The following is a 22,232-nucleotide window of genomic DNA, read 5'->3' on the forward strand; positions in this document are numbered from 1 at the left end:
GGCTTAGCATAGAGTGATAATGTGTGTGTGTGTTTGGTCACTAAAATAATTCAGTGGACAAGTAAAAGCATATAATTTAAAATTGGAAAGGTAAAAAGGGAAAACTGCTGTGTGACTTGTGAAACAAAAGCAGTGAACACTCCTGGTATTTAATTTAATATTATTTTCATTTAATTTTGTTTAGAATTAAAGGAGGAAATTATTACTTCTAATTTTAAATGGTTTCTGAGTGTGTTTATTATTTCAGAGGTTAAAAGCTATATAGCCTTCATACTCTATACCAACTTATATTAGAGTGTGGTATTGTACTGTGTTAAAGGGTTAGTACACTCAATTGTTTGTTACACTGTGGTCTCACAATAAGTTATATTCAAGAGGTATAGGATTTCCAAAGTGACCCAAGCAAAAAACATTAAATTAATCAGAGATAATATAACAAAGGAAATTAGGATAAAGAACTCAGGGCCCCATCTACATAATATAGAGGGTAGACGGGCTACACATAGAACAAGATGTACTGTACACACTTCAGCCGACACTACATTTTAGTAAAATACTGTAAATGGAGCAACCCAAACAAAATTTAAAAAATACTGAATTTGTGGATAAACATGTATTTTTGATAGCTAAGGTCAGATTTAAGTGCACACTAAGGTGGTGTTTGATGTGTTTCTGCGCTGTTGAACCAAATCACACACATTTAGGCTATTCATACTATTAGGCTATTAATACTTTTTTAAAAATCTATAAATAATAATCATCCCAAATATTTGTATCCATGGAGACATGTTCCAGTAATCATCCTCACAGGGGTCAAAGGTCAGACACAAGGAGACCTGCTACATCTGGTCAAGACTTCCTAAACAGTTCTTGTCTACTCGTGGGACATGTTTGTCCCTTCTGGTTTACAACACATAGACAAGAACTGTTTAGGAAGTCTTGACCAGATGGAGGATGAGGATGATTACTGGAACATGTCTCCATGGATACAAATATTTGGGATGATTATTATTTATAGATTTTTAAAAAAGTATTAATAGCCTAATAGTATGAATAGCCTAAATGTGTGTGATTCGGTTAAAGAGACAGTTCAGGGATGTAGTAGTTTTGGAAAATTTTACCATTTTTCCCACTTTCCCAGAGTTAGAAACTAATAAACGCCTTCAGAATTCTATGAATTATATTTAAAAGTTCATGTTTAATATTCTGTGTATAATAAGTAGACTGACTACATGAAGTGACTGTGGCAGCAGTATCCATTTCAGACCATCAGGTGGAGGCAGAGTTACAGTAAAATGTGACAGGTTGTCATGTTGCCATTATACTTTTGAAGTTTAACTATTATATTAAATTATTATCATTATATTCTTTGTGTTCCTCCTATTAATAGTTTTCACAGTAACAAATGCAGAAGAGGTGCATTTCACAAAACAGCTCAGTGTTGCAAGAGCTCCTTGGCCAACATGTATGTGTCACGTACACATTTTGCACACAATGACTTTCAATATCCAGGCCTGTCTGATAAAGTCACTGTGCACTGTGTTCACTGCTGAATTTAACTGCATGTTCAACAAAAGACAATTGATATACTGGTGTGATCTCACTGAAAAATCTTTGTTTGTCACAGTAAACATTTTACATCTGATGTTTATTTCATGTGTGAATAAATGTTTTTATGCTTTATTTCAGTTGCACGTATTCTCAAAATATGTAAATTGACACATTTCTTATATTTTTTTTCAGTATCTAAACTTGAAAATCTTTAGTGGTTACTGTGTATCAGTCAGTACCAGCTGGTCAATTCATCACACACCAAACAATCCCAACCTCCTGCCTCTCAATAGTAATTTTCTTTTTGTTTATACTTTTGAGTGATCTATAAGTTATCTTATTTAATGCAAAATAGAAATGAACTCCATTAAAGGACAGGTTCACAATTTTTCAGGTCCACATAAAACAATAGTCAGGTGCCCAAATGAACATTGACACATGTTTTGTCTTTTTTTTTTGTTGTTGTTGTTGTTGTTGTTGTTGTTGTTTTTGTTTTTTGCTGTGATCATTCCTCCTGTTCATACTGGCCATTAAGAGATCCCTTCATAATGCACTGTCAGTGGAAGTGATGGGGGACAAAATCCACAGTCCTCCGTACAAACATGCATTTAAAAGTTTACTTGAAGCTAACATGAGGCCTCAGCCATCCAAATTAGTCAAATCAAATCAATATATTTCATATATTTACTGTCTTTTTAGTGCCAAATTCCCTCTTTTTGTTACAATCCTTCCAGTGCAGCTGAACAGGAAAACACTGTCCATTGAGACACAATGGGGGAATTTTTCACTAAAAAGACTAACTGTGGCAGATATCCACTTCATTTGAACAACTGAAGCATCATATTATCTTCAAATAAACTTTTAAATAAGGTTTTAAGGATTTTGTCCCTTATCACTTTTGAGCACATTTGGAGAGGATCTTCTATTGATCAGTATGAACAGGAGGAATGATTACAGTGAGCAAAATCTGTTTGGGAACTTGACTATTGTTTTAAGACAGACTTGACAAATTGTGAACATATCCTTTTAACTCATAGATCACTGAAATGATTTTGTTCTAATGCTACAGGCCTAATGGTCCAATGTTAGAGGCCTGATATGTTTAAAGGATTATAATATTTCATGACCTTGAATAAAAATAATGTGCCAAAAAAGGTGAATTCAGTTTCTATCAAAGGACATTTTGATGATTTTATATTTCATACAGAAACATTATGCACTTTTCACATCAAAAGTAGCCAAGAAGTCAAAACATTGCACACAGTTATAAAATTAACCATTCATAAGGTGCAAAGCAGATTACCGAGAGTAGAAAAATGTATAAAACAGTCTTGAAAACAGTCATGTTGCAGATTTGTGTATTAAAGCAGAAATCCCCTAAAAATGACTCAATACTACACACTGTGATAGTCACTGTCTGTGATCATTGGTATAGACGGGTTAGCAGATATGAAAGAGAGAAAAGGTCTTTGGTCATCAGAGCGACATTGACCATCCTGGACTGGTACTTTCTTGTCAGGACTGCACTGATACGACATGTCTGTTGGCATAAGAGATGAAACCACTGGTGGTAAAATGATATTTTGTTGTACAGGATCCGGACAAACTGGTGCTTGCTTGTCAGGACAGGTCATCATGTCACCTTCACTGGGATGGTACGCAGAGTCACAAAACATCTCAGAATTATTCATCATTATCTGACAGCTGGGAATGCGTATCAAATAGGTCATGTTGTCAAAGTCAGTGGATTGAGGAGAATTCTTTAAGTCATCAGCTGTGACACAAGGATTGTAGGTAGCGGAGAGCAAACCACTGTCTTTGTTTGATTCTGTGAGCAGAGGGGCAGTCACTGATGATCTTGGACCAATGTGGGTGAAGGCTTTACTGAGGGCATCCTGAACGCCAGCCTTGATGTCAGCAGGTTCTATAATGGCAGAAGAGAAGCCGGTACTCATCCCACTGCTACTTTCTGTCAGTGATGCCATCAACCTGAATAAAGAGAATCAAAAACATCATTTAAAATCACAACACCTTGAAGAAAAATTCCTTCTAGATATGTCTTGAGTTGATGATGCACCAGTGCAGCTGTACTAACCGTGGTTCACTGTTATTTACAACAGCAGTGTCAATGGAGACAGAAGAGAAGTTGGTTTGTAATGGCTTTAAAACCTGCAACAAGAAGGATCTAAAGAATTAAAATCTTCAGATCTTAAACATTTTAGTTAAATAGACCAATTTAAAAGTATTGCATTAAGAGTTTAAGTGTAAAATTTTGTATTCAAGTAATCATTGTTGGGAAAAAAGACAACTTTGGTTTTAAATTGACATCTACAAGTTTCAAGGATTTGCTGAATGTTAATGTGGAAAGATGTTAAATAAACAGATAAACAATAATAGAAGCTGTGTGTTTTTCATGTTACAACATCTTTGCTTTTTCTTTGACCAACATCAAAAGGTGTCTTACCTTTTGTTCGCCTGGATGTATGTCTAAAAGTTCTGGATTTGGACATTTGGAAAGTGTATCCCGCCACTTTGCTTTTAATCTAAAACCAAATGCACAAATAAATCAACAAAACAGCAAACAGACAGGACATATACAAACATTACAGAGGAATTACAGCTTTATAATATTGTACTTACATGGAAACAAGGAACAGACAAAATTACTTACATTTCAAAACAGCCTAGTGCAACACTGGTGATGATGACTGCAGCAAAACTGAGGCAGATGATGACAGCCGAGAGCAGGGCGTGACGGGACGCAGCTGTGAAGTGACAAGATTGGTGTGCAGCTTCAAATCTTGAACCAGATTTGGGTTATTTTAACAGCACCCACAATGTCAGTTTATGTTACTTTCCAAACTCTGTAAGTATGTTGCAGCTGTAGACATTATCACTTCTGTCGAGGTCGAATCCATGATTGTGTATATGGTATATGTTGTAATACTATGCAGGATTTCCAGCATCTTATTCTACTAAAATTAAATTTAGTAGAATAAAATAGATTAAATTATATACTTCTTGTCATGTGTAACAGCGGTACTGAAAACATTTCTGTTTTGGAAAGGATAAATACAGTGTTAAAGTGTGTATTTTACATTTCTTTTTTAACAGTGTAAGAAAAAATATACAGTCAAATGCTTAAAAAGTGATGAAAAGACTGCAAAGATGACACTTACAGGTTGTAAATTCCAACTCCTTGCTACTGTCACTGAACAGGCCACTCAAATTTATGTTGCTTTTCACACTGACCACATATGTTGTACTTGGCTCCAAGTCTTGACCTCGTATTTCATAGGACCTCAGGGCTTTAACTGTACGAGATACCTGCTGAGGAGAAACGAGAATTATAAAAAGAGAGTTGTGCCATCAAAACTTTCCACAAAAGAGGAGAGTGGAAGAGAATACCACTCTAATTCCACACTTCTCTGACATTTCTACCTCTTTTGAGTCTCCTTTTTTATGGTAAGTCACGATAATATTCATGTAGTCTCTGAAACTTTTTGACATGTTTGTATCCCATGTAACTTGAAAATTTCCATTGATTTCCTCTACTGAGATTGTTGGGACCCTGGGCTTTACTGTAGAAAAACAGAGATGAGAAAAATTAGGGTAAATGTCTCATATCCTCTGAGTCTGGATTAATTCACAAATACATTTACAGGCATTATAGAGGTTTAAGAAACACTGTCATTGTGTGACAGAGATATTATCTTTTACTAAAAAATACAAAAAAAAAAATCTTATGTGAATATCTGTAAAGATTGGAGCTGTCCTAGGATGGACTGTCAGTTAAAAGAGGTCAACTCACTGCTTTTTATGATGTCGATGTTTTTGGACACCACAGTTGTTCCCCCTTTCGAAACATTTGCTGTATGAATCTCCCCCGAAACAAACAGCAATTCAAGAGAGCAACAACATCCAATGTCACACTGCTGGAAGATGCTCTTCTCCCTGTGGATAAAAAACCTGCTTTGAATAAAATATGATTATGTGCATTTCTGGCTCCTCGGACTTATTCAAAAACCCTTTCAGAAGCCACATGTATGATATTTTAAAAAAGAAACATCATAAACAACATAGGCTTATGATGAATATGTATGTAAATATGTAAATTTGGCAACCACAGCTGATAAGCTCACAGAGTATTCGCTTTGAATACTGCAGGCTAACTTCACTGAAGCCAGTGAGACACAATAAAGGAAGAAGTCTAACTCACTGCAGTTTGTAACTGATAGTCAAGTTATATTCAGTGCAGCTCTGCTTCTCAAATAGTGACTGGAAGTGGCAAAACATCAAATTCTTGCCGTCATTGGAACAGTCAAGATTTAAGCTGGTTTCATTCTCAACACCTGCACGAACAGAAATGAACCCAATGAGATTAATCGTCTCAATAGATTATGTAGCCTATTCAAAATAAATATCCATACATACCAGAGAGATGTGCTGCAGTCGAAATGTTTCCCCAAACAAAAAGCAGGATAAAATACACCCGATAGTAAAGTCGCCTGAAATCAAAGTGATTACATATTTACTTGTCTTTAATGCTGCGATACCTCAAACAGAGAAGTTTTAACTATTAAAAATTACCTCTTTAAATCCATTTTCTTCGAAAACGATTCAGCCCTGCAACTTCTCACATGGGAATATGCAGTATAACGACATCCGCTAAACATATTACACCAAAGTCCCTCAGTCGTCTTGGTGTGTGTGTGTCAAGGTTATATGAGAGAGGAGAACATGAAAGAGGAAAAGGGGGTATTACCTCTCTCTCTCTCTCTCTCTCTCTCTCTCTCTCTCTCTCTCTCTCTCTCTCTCTCTCTCTCTCTCTCTCTCTCTCTCTCTCTCTCTCTCTGCAGACCCAGTGATACTGGAATACCTGGAGTACTCTTAAAGTAGTTGTAGGAGCCATGAATGGATTAATTTTCAAGTTTAAATGAATTGCAAAGTAGTAATTTTTTGTTTTATATTTTGGGTTATTTTGGTTTATTTATTATTGCACGATCACGGTGATTGATAATCAGTCACATGGATATGGGCGGTGATATCCTATAGTTAATATAAGCACCTGTTCACCTGCATGCCGGCTGGTATGAAAGAGAGAGAGGGTGAGTGGGTCGCCGTATTTTTTGTTGACCGCTGTTTTGCACCTGATCGCTGTGATTATTTTGAGTGTATTTTGTGCACGTTATAATAAGTTGATCCTTTTCATTAATAAAAGTTATGAAACTTATTTTTTGATCTCAGCGAATCTTTTTGGTAGCGTGTGAGACAAACAGCAAACAAGGCCCAACCTCTGCCTCTCAGCGACTTTTACTTTGTTGCCAGTAGTCGCTACAGTAGTAATATCATAAGGCAAAAATACTCAATTACAAGTAACATCCTGCATGCAAGTGGAGTACAAATGTATTCATAACAACAGATTAACAACAGAGAATAGATACTAAAAGTATCATAAGTAAAAGTTCTCATCATACACAAAAGGCTCTTTCAGAGTTACACAACATTATACACTGTATATTATTGGATTATCATTATCATTATTGAGGTATTACTATGTTGTAGCTGAACTAAGTTGAGATCATTTAACTGCTTCATTCAGCCCACTTGTAGGTAGTTTAATAAATAATAGTCCATCATATTTGATTTACTGATTATATGTTTTATATGTAAACCAAAACATGAGTCAGTACATCTTCAAAATCTCTTCTTAAAACATACTTTTATTGTAGAGCTTATTCTGATTTTACTTTGAGCTTTTTTTCTTGAATTGTCTTTTTATTTCTCGATTTCTCTTATCTCACATTTCTCACATTTGTTTAATAGGTATTATAAATTCTAATGATTTCAAATTTTGAGAATGGATTTAAATTTTCTGTAAAGAAGATTTTTTGTAAAGAGATCTATAAATTATGGTGATTATCATTATTATTATCATTGAAATATGAAACAAAAGTTAAAAGTACAGTATTTCCCCAAATGTGGTAGTATTAAGTTGCACAGAATGGACATACTCAAGTAAAGCAAGTAGCAGGAAGTGTCAGGTTTGTTCTGCTGCTGCACACCTCTCACACACAGACACCTGATATGAGGCACATTGGCGTGAAGCTGCAGACGTAAAAAGACTTCTTCTGAAAGTCCCTGACCGGATGCAGCGTGTATTCCCGTGTCTGGCCGCTGCATGGATGCATGAAGAGGACCGCTGCTGCTGCGGAGGAGGAGAAGGAGGATTAAAATGTCTAACGTCAGTTTAGACAAATTACCACGTTTATCAAAGACCTGGATCGCTCTGAGACGGCTTGACGAAAACGGTTCGTAGGTTTCTGCAAGTTTTTCGACTTTCCAATGACTGATAAATTAATTTTCATCCACTGATGTAGTCTGTGCGTGCGTCTGTGTCCATGGCAACCAGCCTCTTTAACCCACTGAAGACTGATTACGTTCTCATCTTTTTCTCGGACTATGGTGTAAATTCAAACTACACGTTATTAAAACATGATTTTTTTTTCTTTTTACCCAGAAAATGGTCAGGTGTTGTCTGTAAAGATTATATCCAAACACGCTCCAAGGACAGCAGCAGCTGCATTTGACTGTTGAGTGTTATTAGCTGCAGCAGCCGCCCACGTCTCAGATTTTGTACAGTGAGTGAAACAGGAAATGAAAAGGCTGATTAGTCTGAATGTTGGACTGCTGCTTACAGTAACACAAAATGATTCCTGGCTGCTCCTTGACTGCTGTGTGTGTTTGCATTTGCAACTTTCTGATTCATGACACTGATATTTAACACACCACTTAAGACATCCCATAAAGAGTTTATACATGATAACTAATGGCTTTTTACTGGTTAATACATAATTAATGCTTTGTAGATCAGATATAACCCATAATTAAGAACAACTCAAGTGAGGTCATTAATAAATGCTCAAATCTTCAGATATAAATGGTGACATTAATAAATGGCAATAAACTATCAATTTGTAGCTATGCGTGTTAATAAAGTCATCAATAAAGGGTCATAATCCTTCTGCAAAAGTTACTAAATCATGCAAATGTTAAAAGGGGATTGATAAGGGTTTTTATTATGATCCACCAAGCCAGCAGTTGTTAATGTTAATTGATGGGCTGTTGTCCAGATGCCCTGCAGTTCTTTTCCAGGAGGTCAGAGGTCAAACTGTCCATTGGAGCAGTCTATCTGATCGACTAAAGAGTTAAAAAGGCAAATCAAGTGTCCAGCTACAGGGATTTTTCACAACATGGCTACCTAACATTTGGTCACCATAAAGGCTTATAACTGATCCATAAAGCATTTTGAAAATGATTAATTAACAATTAATACAGACATTAATTACCAGTTATAAATGCTGTGACTTATTAGCAGGTGCGACCACCTCATGTTGTATCTGTTGCAGATGACAGAGTGGTGGCTCTTCGAGAAGTGTCCCTTCCTCCTGCAGCTGAGATCCCCATGATCATACAGGTGTGCAAGTGTTTTTGTTATTGTCCCTGCGCAGTATATTGGGGGAGAGTATTGAGTGTTAGTCGTACCAGAAGCCTGTTTGGCTTTTGATGGATTTCACATTTAAAAGTCAGAGGGGGTTTAATGTGTTGAGAATGGGTTGGACTATAACCATTTGTTGTCATTCTTACTACTTCTTTGCCAGTATTTGAAACCTTTACAAAACATATTTTGTTAAGATCCTGTTTTCAGTTGGATTTATTGTTATCATCATTATTATTGTTAGTTATTATGATTATTTTGCCAACTTATTTACAACAGAAACTCTCTGGCTGTTTTTTCTGTCATATATTTTGATACTACATCTTTTTATATTATCTATTTTCAGATCATCACCACTACCTTCGGCCTGAACTCTTCAGATGTTATATTCAAGGTAGTCCTTTGCCCTCATGTTTAAGTTGTAGGCGTGTATCGGAATGCTTGAAGGAAACACATACTGCATGTCTACAGTCCTGAAACTATCGATATGAGGTGAGAATCCTTAAAAACACAGTGAGCTGGATCACTGGCTGCTTTTGTCTGTTTGTAGATAAGAAACCACCGTGGCTGTCTGATTCCTCTGAACAGCTCGATCCCAGCTAACAGCAAACACATGTAAGTCACGTCAGACTCACAGCAGCTTCCTCCAATAGTGAACTCAGAACACTCGTAAATGTGACATCTGTGTTTGATTTTAGTTGTTGTAAATACTGTATTTACTGATGTATTTAAGGTCTTTCATTCCTCAAATTCATATTAAGACAATTAGAAGATTCTATTTTTTCTTGGTGGTACAAAATCTGCTGTATGTCTATTCAGTGCATTTATTTAGCATTTGTGTCAACTGGTAATGTGTGTTTTTCATCACAGGCCTTATGTGCTTGAGGTAGCCAAGACCTTTCAGCATGGTAAGAGTGGACTCAACTTGATCAACACTGGATCACTAAAATACAGTTTTATATGCTATATGATATCTACAGGAATGTCCCATTTCTCCTATATATATATATATATATATGTGTGTGAAGATTGCATATTTTCCCCAATACCTGTGCAGGATTTTTATATGCAAATAAGAATAATAACTTCTAGTTTAGTTACAACCCAAAATGGATTGCAATAGACTTTGAGGTGACACCAGAAGAGAAAAAGCAACACAGTATCACAAATCATAGTACCTGGCAAACTACTATAAATCTGTCCTAAGCTAAAAATGTTCATAAGCACCTATTATTGTTGACACTTGAATATTTTACTCTTCTTTGTATTAAGTATTGCTAAAGTACACAGTGTAGTTGCAACACAAATGTGGTACTTTTTCACAGTTATGTTGAAGCGATGTGTGTTTGTCATTCACGTTTCCCTTCATTAGTAAAACTCATTTCTAAGGCCTTACTTTAGTGAAACACTAGTGTTTTTTTCTTTGATGGTTGTGACTTTTCTATTCCTAGTGCGTCCCAAACCCAGGACCATTCCCATGACTGTGATCAACAAGACCATGAAGACCAGGCTACAAACTATTGACAGGAGGGTATGACACAGCACATAGCAATGAGACAACAACAACATTAGTGGTTTGGTAATAGTTCAGAAATTCAACTGTGCAGTAAAATTCCCATCTTTGGCAAAGCAAATGATTCTTTCAAATTCTTCTACAATATCAACTGTGCACTTCTTAGAAATAGCAGTTTGGTTTGTTTTAAAGTGTCCAAGAGGAGATGATCTACTTCAGAAAATCTCCATGACAACAATATAAGTAGATTCCCTTTGGCAAGGTGGAAGTCTTTATGGCCTGACGAAAGAAAGAAATGACTGACAGAAATGAAAATGTTATTTTGTAATTTGATTTAAAAAAAAAAACAATAAAAACAAAAACAATTATAAAATCATTCAGGTTCCATGTTTAATTTCAGATTCAGAGACTGGAAGACCTTCTGCCTCAGATTAAACTCAGGCACAATGAAAAACTAAACCAGGTATTTGAACTTTCCTCCAGGCTTTCGACATTACAGTGAACAATGTCTTAACCGTAACACATACTATGGAGTTTTACTATTTGTGCCTCATTCCTGAGTGAGTAATGGAACATTTTGAGCACAGATAAAGATTGTTTTGCAAGAAAATAAAGCAGATTTCATACAGAAATTATTATCACACAAAGAATAATTTAATTTGAGTAAACAAATCTATTCTGTGCTCAATACATTTGTTTACGTGTTTGCTATTATCCACATATTGTAACCTTTTTCACTCAGTTTTACTCACTTCCCCCCTCAACATATCTGCTCTGTGTGCTCACAAAGTCTTACTGAGTTTTTGTTTACTCACATTATATTTTTCTTTGCGTGATAATTATTTCTTCACAAATATAACTCCTTATAACACAGCCGTGCTCATGAGTGTAATTATAGTCACTTAGATATAGTTTGTAGTTTGTGTTATGATAAAATTACTATAGAATCATATGCGCCTCTACATCCATCTGACCATGACTGTCTTGTTTCAGGAGATTGAATGTCTTAACCAGAAGTTGAGGTTTCTTCATAAGAGAATGCAGGTGAGTCATTCTGCTCAGACATAATAAACAGACAGATATCTTAGATCAATAGACAGTAGACAAAGTAACAGAGTAACTTAATCACAATTACTGACACTTCTATATGACAAGAGACATAAAGTTTAAACACAATTAAAAGCATTAGTTAGCCCCAAATGTAAAAGCAACAGAAACAGAGCAAGAGAGTTAAAAGTGCTCCAGCGAGATCAAATCACACACACCTAATCTGCAGGTGCACGAATATACTGTATATCTGATATCAGACTGAAAGTGAAAAACACAATTTAGGGTAAGCAACAGCTGAATCCCCAAAGTGACTGGAAGATATGAAAGATTAGGCAGAAATAACCACATTTTGCTTGAATGTAAAAAAAAACAACAATTATTACAATATGGGGAAATAAGTTTATTTCCCAGTTCTGAGCCAGGCAGTTTCTCTGCCAGAAAACGGCTTGTTTTCCAAAATGTTGATCTACTGCTTTAAGTTTCATTTGTTATTAAAGTCAGATAAGCCAGAGGTTAAATGTAAAATAAGTGCCTTCATGAATAATGCTCTACCCATATGCTCCCTTTATTCCTGCTGGGTTTCATTGTTTTGTTGCTTTGTATTTGCTGCTTGTACAATGGTTACATGAGCTTGAGTGAATAAAATCTGTAGGTGAAAATCTAACATGGCAAACATTTAGCGCAGCTTGCAACAACACATTTATGAGGTATTGTTAATTACAAGTATTATTTACATCAAAGTCCTTCTGTTATGATGTTGTGGTTTAATGCATCTATTATGTGTTTGACTAATAAGCACCGTCCTACCACACAGCTACAACCTTGTCTAGGAGTTTACGTATCTAAGCTGACGTCCTCACAACACTTTTAATTTGAGTAATAATCTTATTAACAAGCCTAATTAATGAACTTATAGCCACCATTTAACTGAAGTCTAACAGTCACAAAAACACTTTCAAGGGATGTTTCAATGTATTCTTCTAGTCTTTGTGTTTCATGCTGTATGCCATTACTTTTCAGTTTCATGTTTAAACACACTGTCCTGCTCTGCTGCAGGTGGCAGAGTCTCACAGCTGGAAGGGTGTGCTGACCAGAGCACCTCTGTGGTAAACCAATTCCAACATTTCACAAGAATTTCATAAGACACACAGTTTCTGTAAGGATGTGGTTACACTTGTCATTCGCCGCGGATTTTGTCATGTCATCAAGGGATCATGTGTTCTCATCATTATGTTGATGTTGATGTTCATGATTATGTTTCAAACAAGTCATCAGTCTTGGAAGAATCTTAACTTAGTGGCTTTGAACTGGGAACATATTGATCACAAACTCACCTCTCTAACCTTTTGACTGGACATGAACCTAAATATAGATTAAACACAGATATACTTTTAAGTGTCACACCTATGTAGCTAAATGTTTTTCATGCAATCACAGGTTGCAAAATGATAATTGTAACAGTTGTATTCTGCTTTTCTGCAAAAAATAATTTTACAGTTTGTTTTCAAAGATCCGTGTTTGCACGAAATTGTCATTTAGGTTTTATTTTATCAATACCATACATATCGATGGCAAAACTCAGAGATAAATGACAAATCTTCTCATAGATGATGTACACTAGTTTATGGTCCATAAAAAACAGAGACTTTGTATATTTTTCCACCTAGAGAGAAAGTAAGAAAATTAGTGTAAGGAACAACGTATTTTAACATGTTTGTGTTGGGACCCAGCAGAATTACTGTAACTATGGCAACCAGCCAGTGGTTTGACTTGCAGATGAAGTCTGACAAATGACCAAATGTAACTTGTGATGTAACCTTAGGTTGTGTGTACCATTAAATCAATGAAATAAAGGAAAGAAATGGAGATGTTTTTTTTATTTTAATGTCTGGCTGCAACATCCAGAAGTGAACCACACAGCCTCAGGTGCCAATAACTTAAACTTATCATTTTTGGACACTAAATTAAACCCATGGGAACAGGTTGTATGATCATTTCCTTTCAGTCATCAGGTAAGAGAGATGAGTCATCTGTTTGAGGCTAACTGTTGCAAATGTTGAACAACTTCCTCATACTGTAGCAAATGATATAAAAGCAATAAATACTCTATTGTTTCAATTTCAGCTTGATAGGCTGTCTACACTTTTAACCACAACTTTGAATTTCAGACAAAAACAAAAAAATCACTCTAAACCATTTTAGGTCAGCTTTTTTAGGCAATTGTTAAGATTTTTAGTCTCAAATGAACAAATAGGTAAACAGAGTGTACATCTGTATCCCAGTTACATACAACATACTGATTATAAGCAAGTTTCGAGTTTGAATCTTTCAGTAAAAGTGACAACAATATAAAAATACTCTGCTTTCAATATGTTTATATGAGTTTGAGTTCAATCAAGCACATCTACTCCTCCCTCACTGAAAAATGAGTGGATCTACGGATATGCAAATATTTCTCATTCTAAAAGTTTAACTGCTGGATGTCAGATGTCTTCTACTTCACTGAAAAGTTAGTGTACAGTTTGTGCACTGGAGGCTGCATACTGGGCCAGGATTGGCTCCAAACTAGTTGCGATTTTACGATGTTCATAGATACACATCTTAATATCAGGTTTAAGGTGAGCACAGAGAATTTCTCCCCCTTCAGCAGATGAATGTGAAAACAGCCATCTAGTGTCAAACGCTGCACAGTGAAAGTCAAACATCCAAATTAAGTAACAATAAGTAAAACACATTTTTGACTGGAGGAGAAATTTAAGTAAGTGGATCTCAGTCCTTTGCTCCAGAATTTAAGTATTTATCTGTTCAAAATATTTGAATTTAAAAGAAATCAGAATATATTTATTAAAAAAACTGGTTTTCTGTTTTTCTGCATAACATCACACATTTTCTGTACACCACATATCTGCTGTTTTTTGGAGGTGTTTGAAAACCTTCTTTTTCCAATTTTCACAACAAATATGTGGCAATTAACAAAACTGTAACATTGTGTTAAGTAACACCTACTGTATGGTGTAACACAGTTCATTTGATGAACTAGCATGATGGCATTTAAAAATAGATTATCTCATCTACACAGTTTATATTGATACTGAAACAACAAGAAAATAAACAAGAAAATAAGGATTTAAAAATGAACTTTCTCAAAAAGATTCTTTTACAATAAAAACAACATGTGGCATTAAAACTAATTCACAGGTTTAGAGAATATAATTTAAAAATCTGCTTGTTTTTTCAGACTCAGTTTATATCTCTGCTCCTTTGTTTGGCTTGACTCTGACGGAAAGGACCTAGGGGTTATTTGGCAGGGCCTGCTTCACATCCTGCATCTGTGTCCCCCTGGAGGAGCTTCCTCCTCCAGGGGGACACAGATGTTAGTAGGGTTGTCCGGCTGCAGCATCATCTGCTGGAAGAATGCAAGAAGTGCAAATACAAATCTGTACTCAACTAATTATAATGGAAACTTATATTTAAAACAACGTCCCACTAATTATATGCATTAATATATTTTAAATATACCTTTGATACCACATGTGCACTGTGGTACTACTATTCATATACACTATAATTGTCTATAATGTAGTTATAAAGTAGATATAGTGATTGTCCTTATGGAAATTTGTCACCTCCCATAATTGTAACTGACTGGACATCAGATTCCCCCAGAAGCTGAAAGAAAGCTGATTTGTTCTCCTCAATATTCAGAGTTAAACTTACTCCAAAACGTATGTGATTCCAGCTTCTCAAATGTGAATATTTTCTCATTTTTTAGTCCTCTATGACAGTAAATTAAATATCTTTGAGTTTTGGAAAAAACAAGACATTTGAAGACGTCATTTTGGGCTTTCTCAAAAATCAATCAATTCTTCTCATTTTGCATCACTGATATGTGTCACATAACTGTAATTTTCACATCAGTGAAAGGTGAAGAAATGCATCACAGGATGCAATAAGTAGTCTGTATGCTATTAGCGCAACAATTTTTGTCGAATGTGGAAAAAGAAAGAAAACAAAAAGATATAAATACCCTTTCCAGATTTTCATCCCATGTCCACTTGATAATTATTCCTCTACCTCTATATGTACGTGAAATACGTGTCAATAGAAGCGTTTTTAAAAAAATCTTATTTAGTTTGATCCTTATTTTCACATTGGTATAATATTTTTATTAGAGACCCGGTGTTGCGCCTCACGTCCTCCAGACCAGTAGGAGGCGATACTGCGCCTACAAGCTGGCTGCCAACCGCCAACAAATCAAAACAACACGGAGAAGAGCACTTTTGGTGGCAAGTTAGAAATTCGTTGTGAGTCCAGAAATAATCGTTGGTAAGGAAGTTACTGTCGTTACTTTACAGTTAAGTTAATTTAAACGTGAGCTAGCTGCAGCCGAGTGTCTGCTCCTCAGATTCAACTCCTGGCAGACTAAATGTCTGTTAGACGGGCTCTGGTGGATTGTGCTGTGCTGTCTCTGCAAGATACCTGTGTGTTTTATCCGTGTTGTAAAGGCTGCTTCTCAAGGATTGATGTTCAGCAGCAGCAGGACACGACGAGGTAAAAAAAAGACAAGTTAACGTTACGTCTCACTGCCGACTTCATATAGAGGTATTCATAAAGGCTGTATCAGCTTAAACCCCTAAATGAATTGATGTAACTGTCAGCTAACTTAGATAAATTACTCTCACCTTCCGCTACAATGCTAATTAAAGCTAACTGTATAATTCCCTCCCTCTCACTAATACACTAATACTCACCTTCACCTGCCTTTTCTGTCTACCCGCCACAGATGCAGATGCTCCAGGTGTGGTTACAGCTGTCTGAGGGAACAGGTTGATTACAGATACCGTCTGTCACTGAGGGTAACCCGGGACAAGAGTATATTTGGAGTAACAGTATTTGGCAATAGCTTGAACCCATTCTTTGGCATTCATGCAAGTGGTTTACAGAGGTGAGCACAAAAATGATCTGTCAAACAACTACCATCAACATGTCTGTATGTAATGTATTGCGTGCATGAATTGTTTTATGTATATTGTATGTTTGTTTTTTTGTTTGGATTGAATTTGACACTTTAGTTTGTAATGTAATCTCTTAATTCAGCAGTGAAGTCATGTTGCTCTGTATCTGAAGCATCACATTATTCTCTGAGTTGAACATTTAGACTCTATGTTCAACACAAGTTTGGTTTTCATGCATTTTAACATTACTTTTGCACAAGTCTCTGTGTAAACTCCTTTCACCAGAAAAAAGGTTAAGCAGAGGTGAAGTCAACCGGATCTTGACGCATCTTGTTTCGAGTCAGAAAAATGTATATTTTTGTACGTTTTTCTGACGTTTGTGAGTGTTTGTTTCTGGCGAGGTGGTCTGCACTGCAGGAAACCCTGTGTTTGTCACAGGGAATAAAGTTTACCCATGTTTAATGTGGTACATTTAAAAAGATCAACTTGTGATCAGTTTGGTGACAAGCAGTTTGGATTTTTGTTGTGTCTGTAATTTTGTAGGTTGGTGGAGAATTTGGAAGGACCAACTGAACCATCAACCAGATCCACTTTGTTAGTGAAGGCTGTCACGGACTGTTTCATTGGCAGACATTTTATCTTTGGAATAAAGGTACAACTTCATTGGGTATTGGATTATGCTAATTGGTTATACAAGGCATATACCAAGCTTGATATCATTGAATATCACCTTGATACAAGGCTTAAATTGGAGAGAGACATTTTTTAATGTCTAAATGTTAGTTTGTATTATTCCCACAAGTTTTGTATTACATGTCAACAAACATCAAGAAATGTTGTTGATTTTACCTCATTTTATATGATCTTTAATTGCTAAGATTTCAAAATTCCCTTTTAATAATTTTTAGTCTCCAAGAAACTGGAATTGACCCTCACCTTTAAATGCAATTTTATATTTGATGAAATCTCAAACTTGTAGTTTAAAAACAGCTCTTAGTTGTGACAATATTACAATTACACCTTGAAGTAACCCTGATTTATGTCATCAGGGTAGTCGTACCGTACATTAATGCTGTGTCAAGAACAGTGTAGTAGCCATCTGAGACTGAACAACATGTTCAAAATGTGTATTCTATTAAATTTCATTTGTATTTTAGGCTGCTTGATGTCAACCTTCCCTGGTCTTGTCTTTGCCCCACAGGTAGCAGAAACAGAAAGTGGGCCTTGGTTAGGAGGGCGTGCTCCGAATGGCTCCAACAGTACAGACATGGTCCAGTTCATTGCCAGTCAGATGATTCTCCCAAAAGCTACAGGCCTGGGAGGCTGCTCAGTGGTTAGTTATTATCGGATCCTTCTTCAGAAAGCAGAATATGAGCAAGAATCCACTGATCACAGCAAAACCTACAGACCCCCAGCAACAGTCCTGCTGATGGCTCCTCATCATTCTTCAGCCAGCAGCTTCAATAATACCACACTTTCTGCCTCAGGTCTTCTTTCCCAGTCACTGCAAAGGTAATGAATTTAAGAACATATTGAGAGCTATTGCTTTTATCTGATAATGCTCAATATTTTATTTCAAGAGCAGACTCTGTAGGGGGCCAGAACAAGTTACAAATAAATGGGAATTAGTGAGACTCACTCAGGTAGAAGGAAAAAGTAAACATAACATAAAATTCTTACAAGCTCACTGGAATGACTAGTGAATTTACAACTGTGCCTCAAAAAGTTTTCCTCATTTGAAAATGCTCTTTGGATTGTGAGAAAATACAAATTAAATGTAACAGGGCTGTCTCACCATAGACAGTTCTAGGGCTGTAGTCTGCTGGTCGACTGGTCAATTAGTTGGTCGATATGCTCTCGTCCAACTAAATTCTCATTGGTCGAATAATCTCCGTGTTATTTTCACAAGGAGAAAAGTGCTACATCAATAGCTTTCCAGGAGTAATCCATTATTTCCTGCAGCGGGAGATGTATGATTTTAGTCGACCAAGACTTTCTTTGGTTGACTACAGCCCTAGACAGTTCAAACTGCCGGTCCTGTTTATATTTAATAACTCTCTGTAAGTCTTCTGTTGCTACTCCCTATATGCTGTAAAAACAAGAATAGTTTTACATGCTTTTTGTCTTTATATTTCACATGTGCTTTTCAATTCTTTACCACATTTTTAGCCAACAAGTTGCAGTATTTGATTGGTTTTATGGATATTGAAGGAAAAGCAGAGACTCTCCATGTAAATCTCCAGTGTTAGGTGGTGTCACTGGATGAATCGTTCACTGTTGTTACATTTTGTAACAGTTGCTTTTGTTTTCACTCTAGATCTCAGCATCAAGACTGCACCCTTACTCCCACCCCACCATGGGATCAATCACTAGGACTAGTTACTTCATCGGCAGAGCAGGAGGAAGGCTGCAGTACCCAGGACAGCGGAGATGAGAACAGCAAACAGACAGACAACAAAACACCACGTCATGCACAGAGAGGCTGTCTGGAGAATCATAGTGTCAAAGAGGAGAAAGTGCCGTCATCCCTTCTTTCCTTAAACAGCAGTTCTTACAACAGTCCATCATTTGCCAAATACCCATACTCATCCATTGAAAAAGCTGTCGGAAACACCCCCATCCTGAACACTTGGTTCAGTCCCTCCCCAGTTAGCCATAAAAAGGATCTATCACTCAGCTCCAAGGCAAAGGGATGCACTACTAGAACACTCACCAAAACATTTTTGTCAAGCTCCGTGGCTTGGGAGGATTTACCTTTTTCTGAGAGTCTCTCAGAGTTTTTGTGTGAGAAAGAATTTGACAGAGTTAGTGAAACAGATTTGCATCTAAATGTGAAATATCAAAGAGAAACAGCAAGAAACAACATTAGAATCAGATCGCAAGACAAGAACTTATCAAGTGAATCCATTTCTGTTTGTCAGAGTAACACACATATGACAGACATTCACTCACAAAAAGTACTGGACATCACTAATACAACTGCACAGAATATTGGAGGTGACAGACATGATTTATCTGACGAGACATATCAGGACCGAGCCAGCAACATTTGTTCTGATGAGTGTAAGCAGGAGGACGAGAAAGCAGTTTCTCTTCTTTTTGAAAACAAAGAAGAGGAGCAGCTTGAAGGGGATGTCTACAATTGTTCAGCAGACCTATTCAGTAGCTCACCAATAGATATGAACACAAAGATGCTTAACATGCATGCAGAAACTGTCAGGACGACCTCAGAAGCTTGCCCACTTGTTAACAGGTCCCTGAGAGGTGAAAGGTGGGCTAAAGGCCCACCTTTAACACCAGACAGACGGGAACCAAAGAGCAATAAATGCATCAGCAGAGATAGTTGTGACAGTTTAATTCCACAAGACAGTCAAGATCAGTCTCTTGACTTCATCCCTTCCTCTCAGTCCACCCCCGTTGTAAAAGTAGCTGATGCTTCAGGATCACCTGCCTCCTCATACAGCACCTTGACATTGAGTGAATTCAGTTCACGATCTAACTGGCAAGATTCTTGTGCTTTTTACAGAAATCTGCCTGAACTGGTCAGTAAAAAGCCAGCCAAAACCACATCTTTTCCTCGTAAATTAAACAGCGTCAGTGCTGACCAGCTGCCCCAGTGTGGCAGAGAGTCTACAAAAGAAAACTTGGTGTGGGGTACGACACCCATCAGACGCAGCCACAGATTCACCCAAAAAAGGAGGTTCTGGAAACCTGACAAGCATAAACACCATCTGCTGGCCTCACAGCACCTGACGATCCAGAGAGGGGTTCTAACCTTGGCGTCAAGAGGAAAGACAAACCACAAATGTGACTCAAGTCTTTGTGATGTGACTCTGTGTGATTATGAGGACAATGAAGTAATTGTTCCTCCTACTCCTGCTGCTAAAACACAACCGTGCGTGAAACCCAGAGGAAGGCAGACTGATAATAGCAGCAGTTGCACGTGGGAGGAGCAGCAGGCAGATGGAGTTAATTGTAAAAGAATTGTGTTGGATCAAACTCTCATGTCATCATCAAGAGGTCTGACACAAACAGGATATCGTGTCTTTAGTCAGCCATGTGACAGTGAGGCAGCAGGGTGTGATAAAATCACAACAGTTGAGGGGAATTTGGATGGATCTAATGGTTACCTGCTTGATAATGAGAGCGAGATATGTGATTGGTCTAGAGATCTGTTCTCTGACTCTCTCACATCATGATCATGATAGGCCCTAAATTTGTGTTGAGTACTGCTACTGCTGCTACTACCACTACTATTCCAACCCTGTGTGGAAGGATCTGGGAATAGAGCACATATATGAAACACTAAAGATAGGAAAAGTCTCACTTCTCCTGTTTTCTGTTATATGCACTAAATCTCTAAGAAAATGTAGACACTTCTTTTAATTTGTAGGTTCAGCTGCACCACATTTGCTAAAATGGGCATTAAGTCAAGCTTTCAGCCACACAGTCTCCCTTAATAAACATTTACAGTATCCTCAGTGTTGGACCTCACTAATGCTCTTGTAGGTAAATGGGAACAAATCCCTGCAGCCAGGTTCTAAAATATTGTTGAAAGCCTTCTCAGAAATGAGAAGGCTGTTACAGTGGTGGATAAGATGTTCAACAATCATTTATGGGTTTAATTTCTGGGTGTCCACATACTTTTAGAGATATATTTTGAAAATAAGAAACTCCTGCACACTGTCCACTTTTAAATATTTAAAGCTTTTATTGGGAATGTGTCAGAGTAAAAGCTTCATCAGATGAACTTTCAAACATTTGGTCTGTCTTTTTTGTGTGTGTGTGTGTTTTGAGGGGGGGGGGGGGGGTATCAATGTAGCAATGAGCGTGTACAGTGTGATGCCAAAGAGCTAAGAATAGCAGCCTCTAAATATCACGATTACAATGTTCTGGATGTGTGAGTAAAAGAGAGAGCGAGATGTGATGATATGGTCCAATATTCAACTTATACAAGTGTGATGTGGAAACTTGAAGCCTCTTTTTACTTTTTGAGTTTGAAAATATTGAAATGTAACAGAAGAATATTTAAATATTTCAGAACAACCTTACTAACTTCTGTCTCCCTCTGGAGGACGTTCAGACACATAAATGATATGATATGATATGATATGAATGATGATATAAACTGTGTAAATAAGACATATAAACCTGTACATTTGTTTTAATGCCACATGTTCTTTTCGGTGGTTGTTTTTGTTGTAAAAATGCTTTCAAGAAAATTCATTTTTTTAATCCTTATTTTCTTGATTAATTTCTTGTAGTTCCAGTAGTTTATAAATGGTGTAAATGAGATTGTATATTTTTTTAAATGCCACATGTTCCTTTCGGTGGTTGTTAGTATCTTGATTTACAGATTGTGAATGAATGTTTTATTGATGGTTTTCTAGTTTTAAGTACTGAACATATTAATGTGTAAAAATGGTGATTTGTATATTGTAAATGTGTATGATGATTTTGATTTAATGAACTGAGCAAACCTGAGTGACAAATAGGGAACTGTTTTGGCTCATTTTTTTCATTAACTCAAAATAATTTTGTTTTAAGAAGTTATATTTATTTTATTTATATTTCTGTCTTTTTCCTGACTAACTACTCACTTAATATCGGAGCAAAAGCGTTTATGAGGAAATCCATCTCTGTCTCTTTCTGTATGTTCGTTTGG

General features: G+C 36.6%; 3 protein-coding genes and 1 long non-coding RNA gene across 5 annotated transcripts; 2 read left to right on the plus strand and 2 right to left on the minus strand.

Annotated features, from left to right (window-relative positions):
- Positions 1-1,189: 1,189 nt before the first annotated feature.
- On the minus strand, positions 1,190-5,531 carry LOC137188956 (uncharacterized; the record flags this gene model as incomplete). Its single annotated transcript, XM_067598564.1, has 7 exons — positions 1,190-3,540; positions 3,647-3,720; positions 4,016-4,094; positions 4,223-4,316; positions 4,731-4,881; positions 4,993-5,132; positions 5,363-5,531. Coding segments are annotated over 7 exons (1,302 nt in total), but the record flags the coding sequence as incomplete, so codon positions are not given.
- A 328-nt stretch (positions 5,532-5,859) lies between these two features.
- On the minus strand, positions 5,860-6,330 carry LOC137185394 (uncharacterized). The gene is made up of 3 exons (XR_010928848.1): positions 6,142-6,330; positions 5,986-6,059; positions 5,860-5,903 (listed from the first exon to the last, which is right to left on the minus strand). It is a non-coding gene; the product is annotated as an uncharacterized lncRNA (long non-coding RNA).
- Positions 6,331-7,574: 1,244 nt separating this feature from the next.
- On the plus strand, positions 7,575-13,478 carry si:zfos-1056e6.1 (uncharacterized protein LOC107988029 homolog). Of its 2 annotated transcripts, XM_067593739.1 has the most exons (10): positions 7,774-7,862; positions 8,072-8,192; positions 8,961-9,028; positions 9,396-9,443; positions 9,600-9,664; positions 9,920-9,957; positions 10,501-10,580; positions 10,963-11,025; positions 11,556-11,606; positions 12,669-13,478. In XM_067593739.1, the coding sequence occupies exons 3-10, from the start codon at positions 9,017-9,019 to the stop codon at positions 12,720-12,722; spliced, it is 411 nt and encodes a 136-aa protein (XP_067449840.1). In that variant the 5' UTR covers positions 7,774-7,862; positions 8,072-8,192; positions 8,961-9,016; the 3' UTR covers positions 12,723-13,478. The 2 variants fall into 2 exon arrangements, with proteins under 2 accessions (XP_067449839.1, XP_067449840.1); XM_067593738.1 differs by lacking the exon at positions 8,072-8,192 and having other exon boundaries at positions 7,575-7,862.
- Positions 13,479-15,811: 2,333 nt separating this feature from the next.
- Positions 15,812-22,061, plus strand: ddias (DNA damage-induced apoptosis suppressor). The gene is made up of 5 exons (XM_067593728.1): positions 15,812-16,163; positions 16,396-16,557; positions 17,111-17,219; positions 17,769-18,079; positions 18,885-22,061. Exons 1-5 carry the CDS (start codon positions 16,039-16,041, stop codon positions 20,764-20,766), a joined length of 2,589 nt encoding a protein of 862 aa, XP_067449829.1. The 5' UTR covers positions 15,812-16,038; the 3' UTR covers positions 20,767-22,061.
- Positions 22,062-22,232: the final 171 nt, after the last annotated feature.

This window comes from Thunnus thynnus, chromosome 1 (assembly GCF_963924715.1).
Source record: "Thunnus thynnus chromosome 1, fThuThy2.1, whole genome shotgun sequence".
Classification (NCBI taxonomy): domain Eukaryota; kingdom Metazoa; phylum Chordata; class Actinopteri; order Scombriformes; family Scombridae; genus Thunnus; species Thunnus thynnus.

Coding starts and splice junctions, on each gene's coding strand:
- si:zfos-1056e6.1 (XM_067593738.1), top strand. CDS start 7,787: ATGTCTAACGTCAGTTTAGACAAATTACCACGTTTATCAAAGACCTGG. Junction 9,444..9,599: donor CTTCAGATGTTATATTCAAG/GTAGTCCTTTGC, acceptor GTCTGTTTGTAG/ATAAGAAACCACCGTGGCTG. Junction 9,958..10,500: donor AGCCAAGACCTTTCAGCATG/GTAAGAGTGGAC, acceptor TTCTATTCCTAG/TGCGTCCCAAACCCAGGACC.
- ddias (XM_067593728.1), top strand. CDS start 16,039: ATGTCTGTTAGACGGGCTCTGGTGGATTGTGCTGTGCTGTCTCTGCAA. Junction 16,558..17,110: donor CATGCAAGTGGTTTACAGAG/GTGAGCACAAAA, acceptor GTAATTTTGTAG/GTTGGTGGAGAATTTGGAAG. Junction 17,220..17,768: donor ATTTTATCTTTGGAATAAAG/GTACAACTTCAT, acceptor TTTGCCCCACAG/GTAGCAGAAACAGAAAGTGG.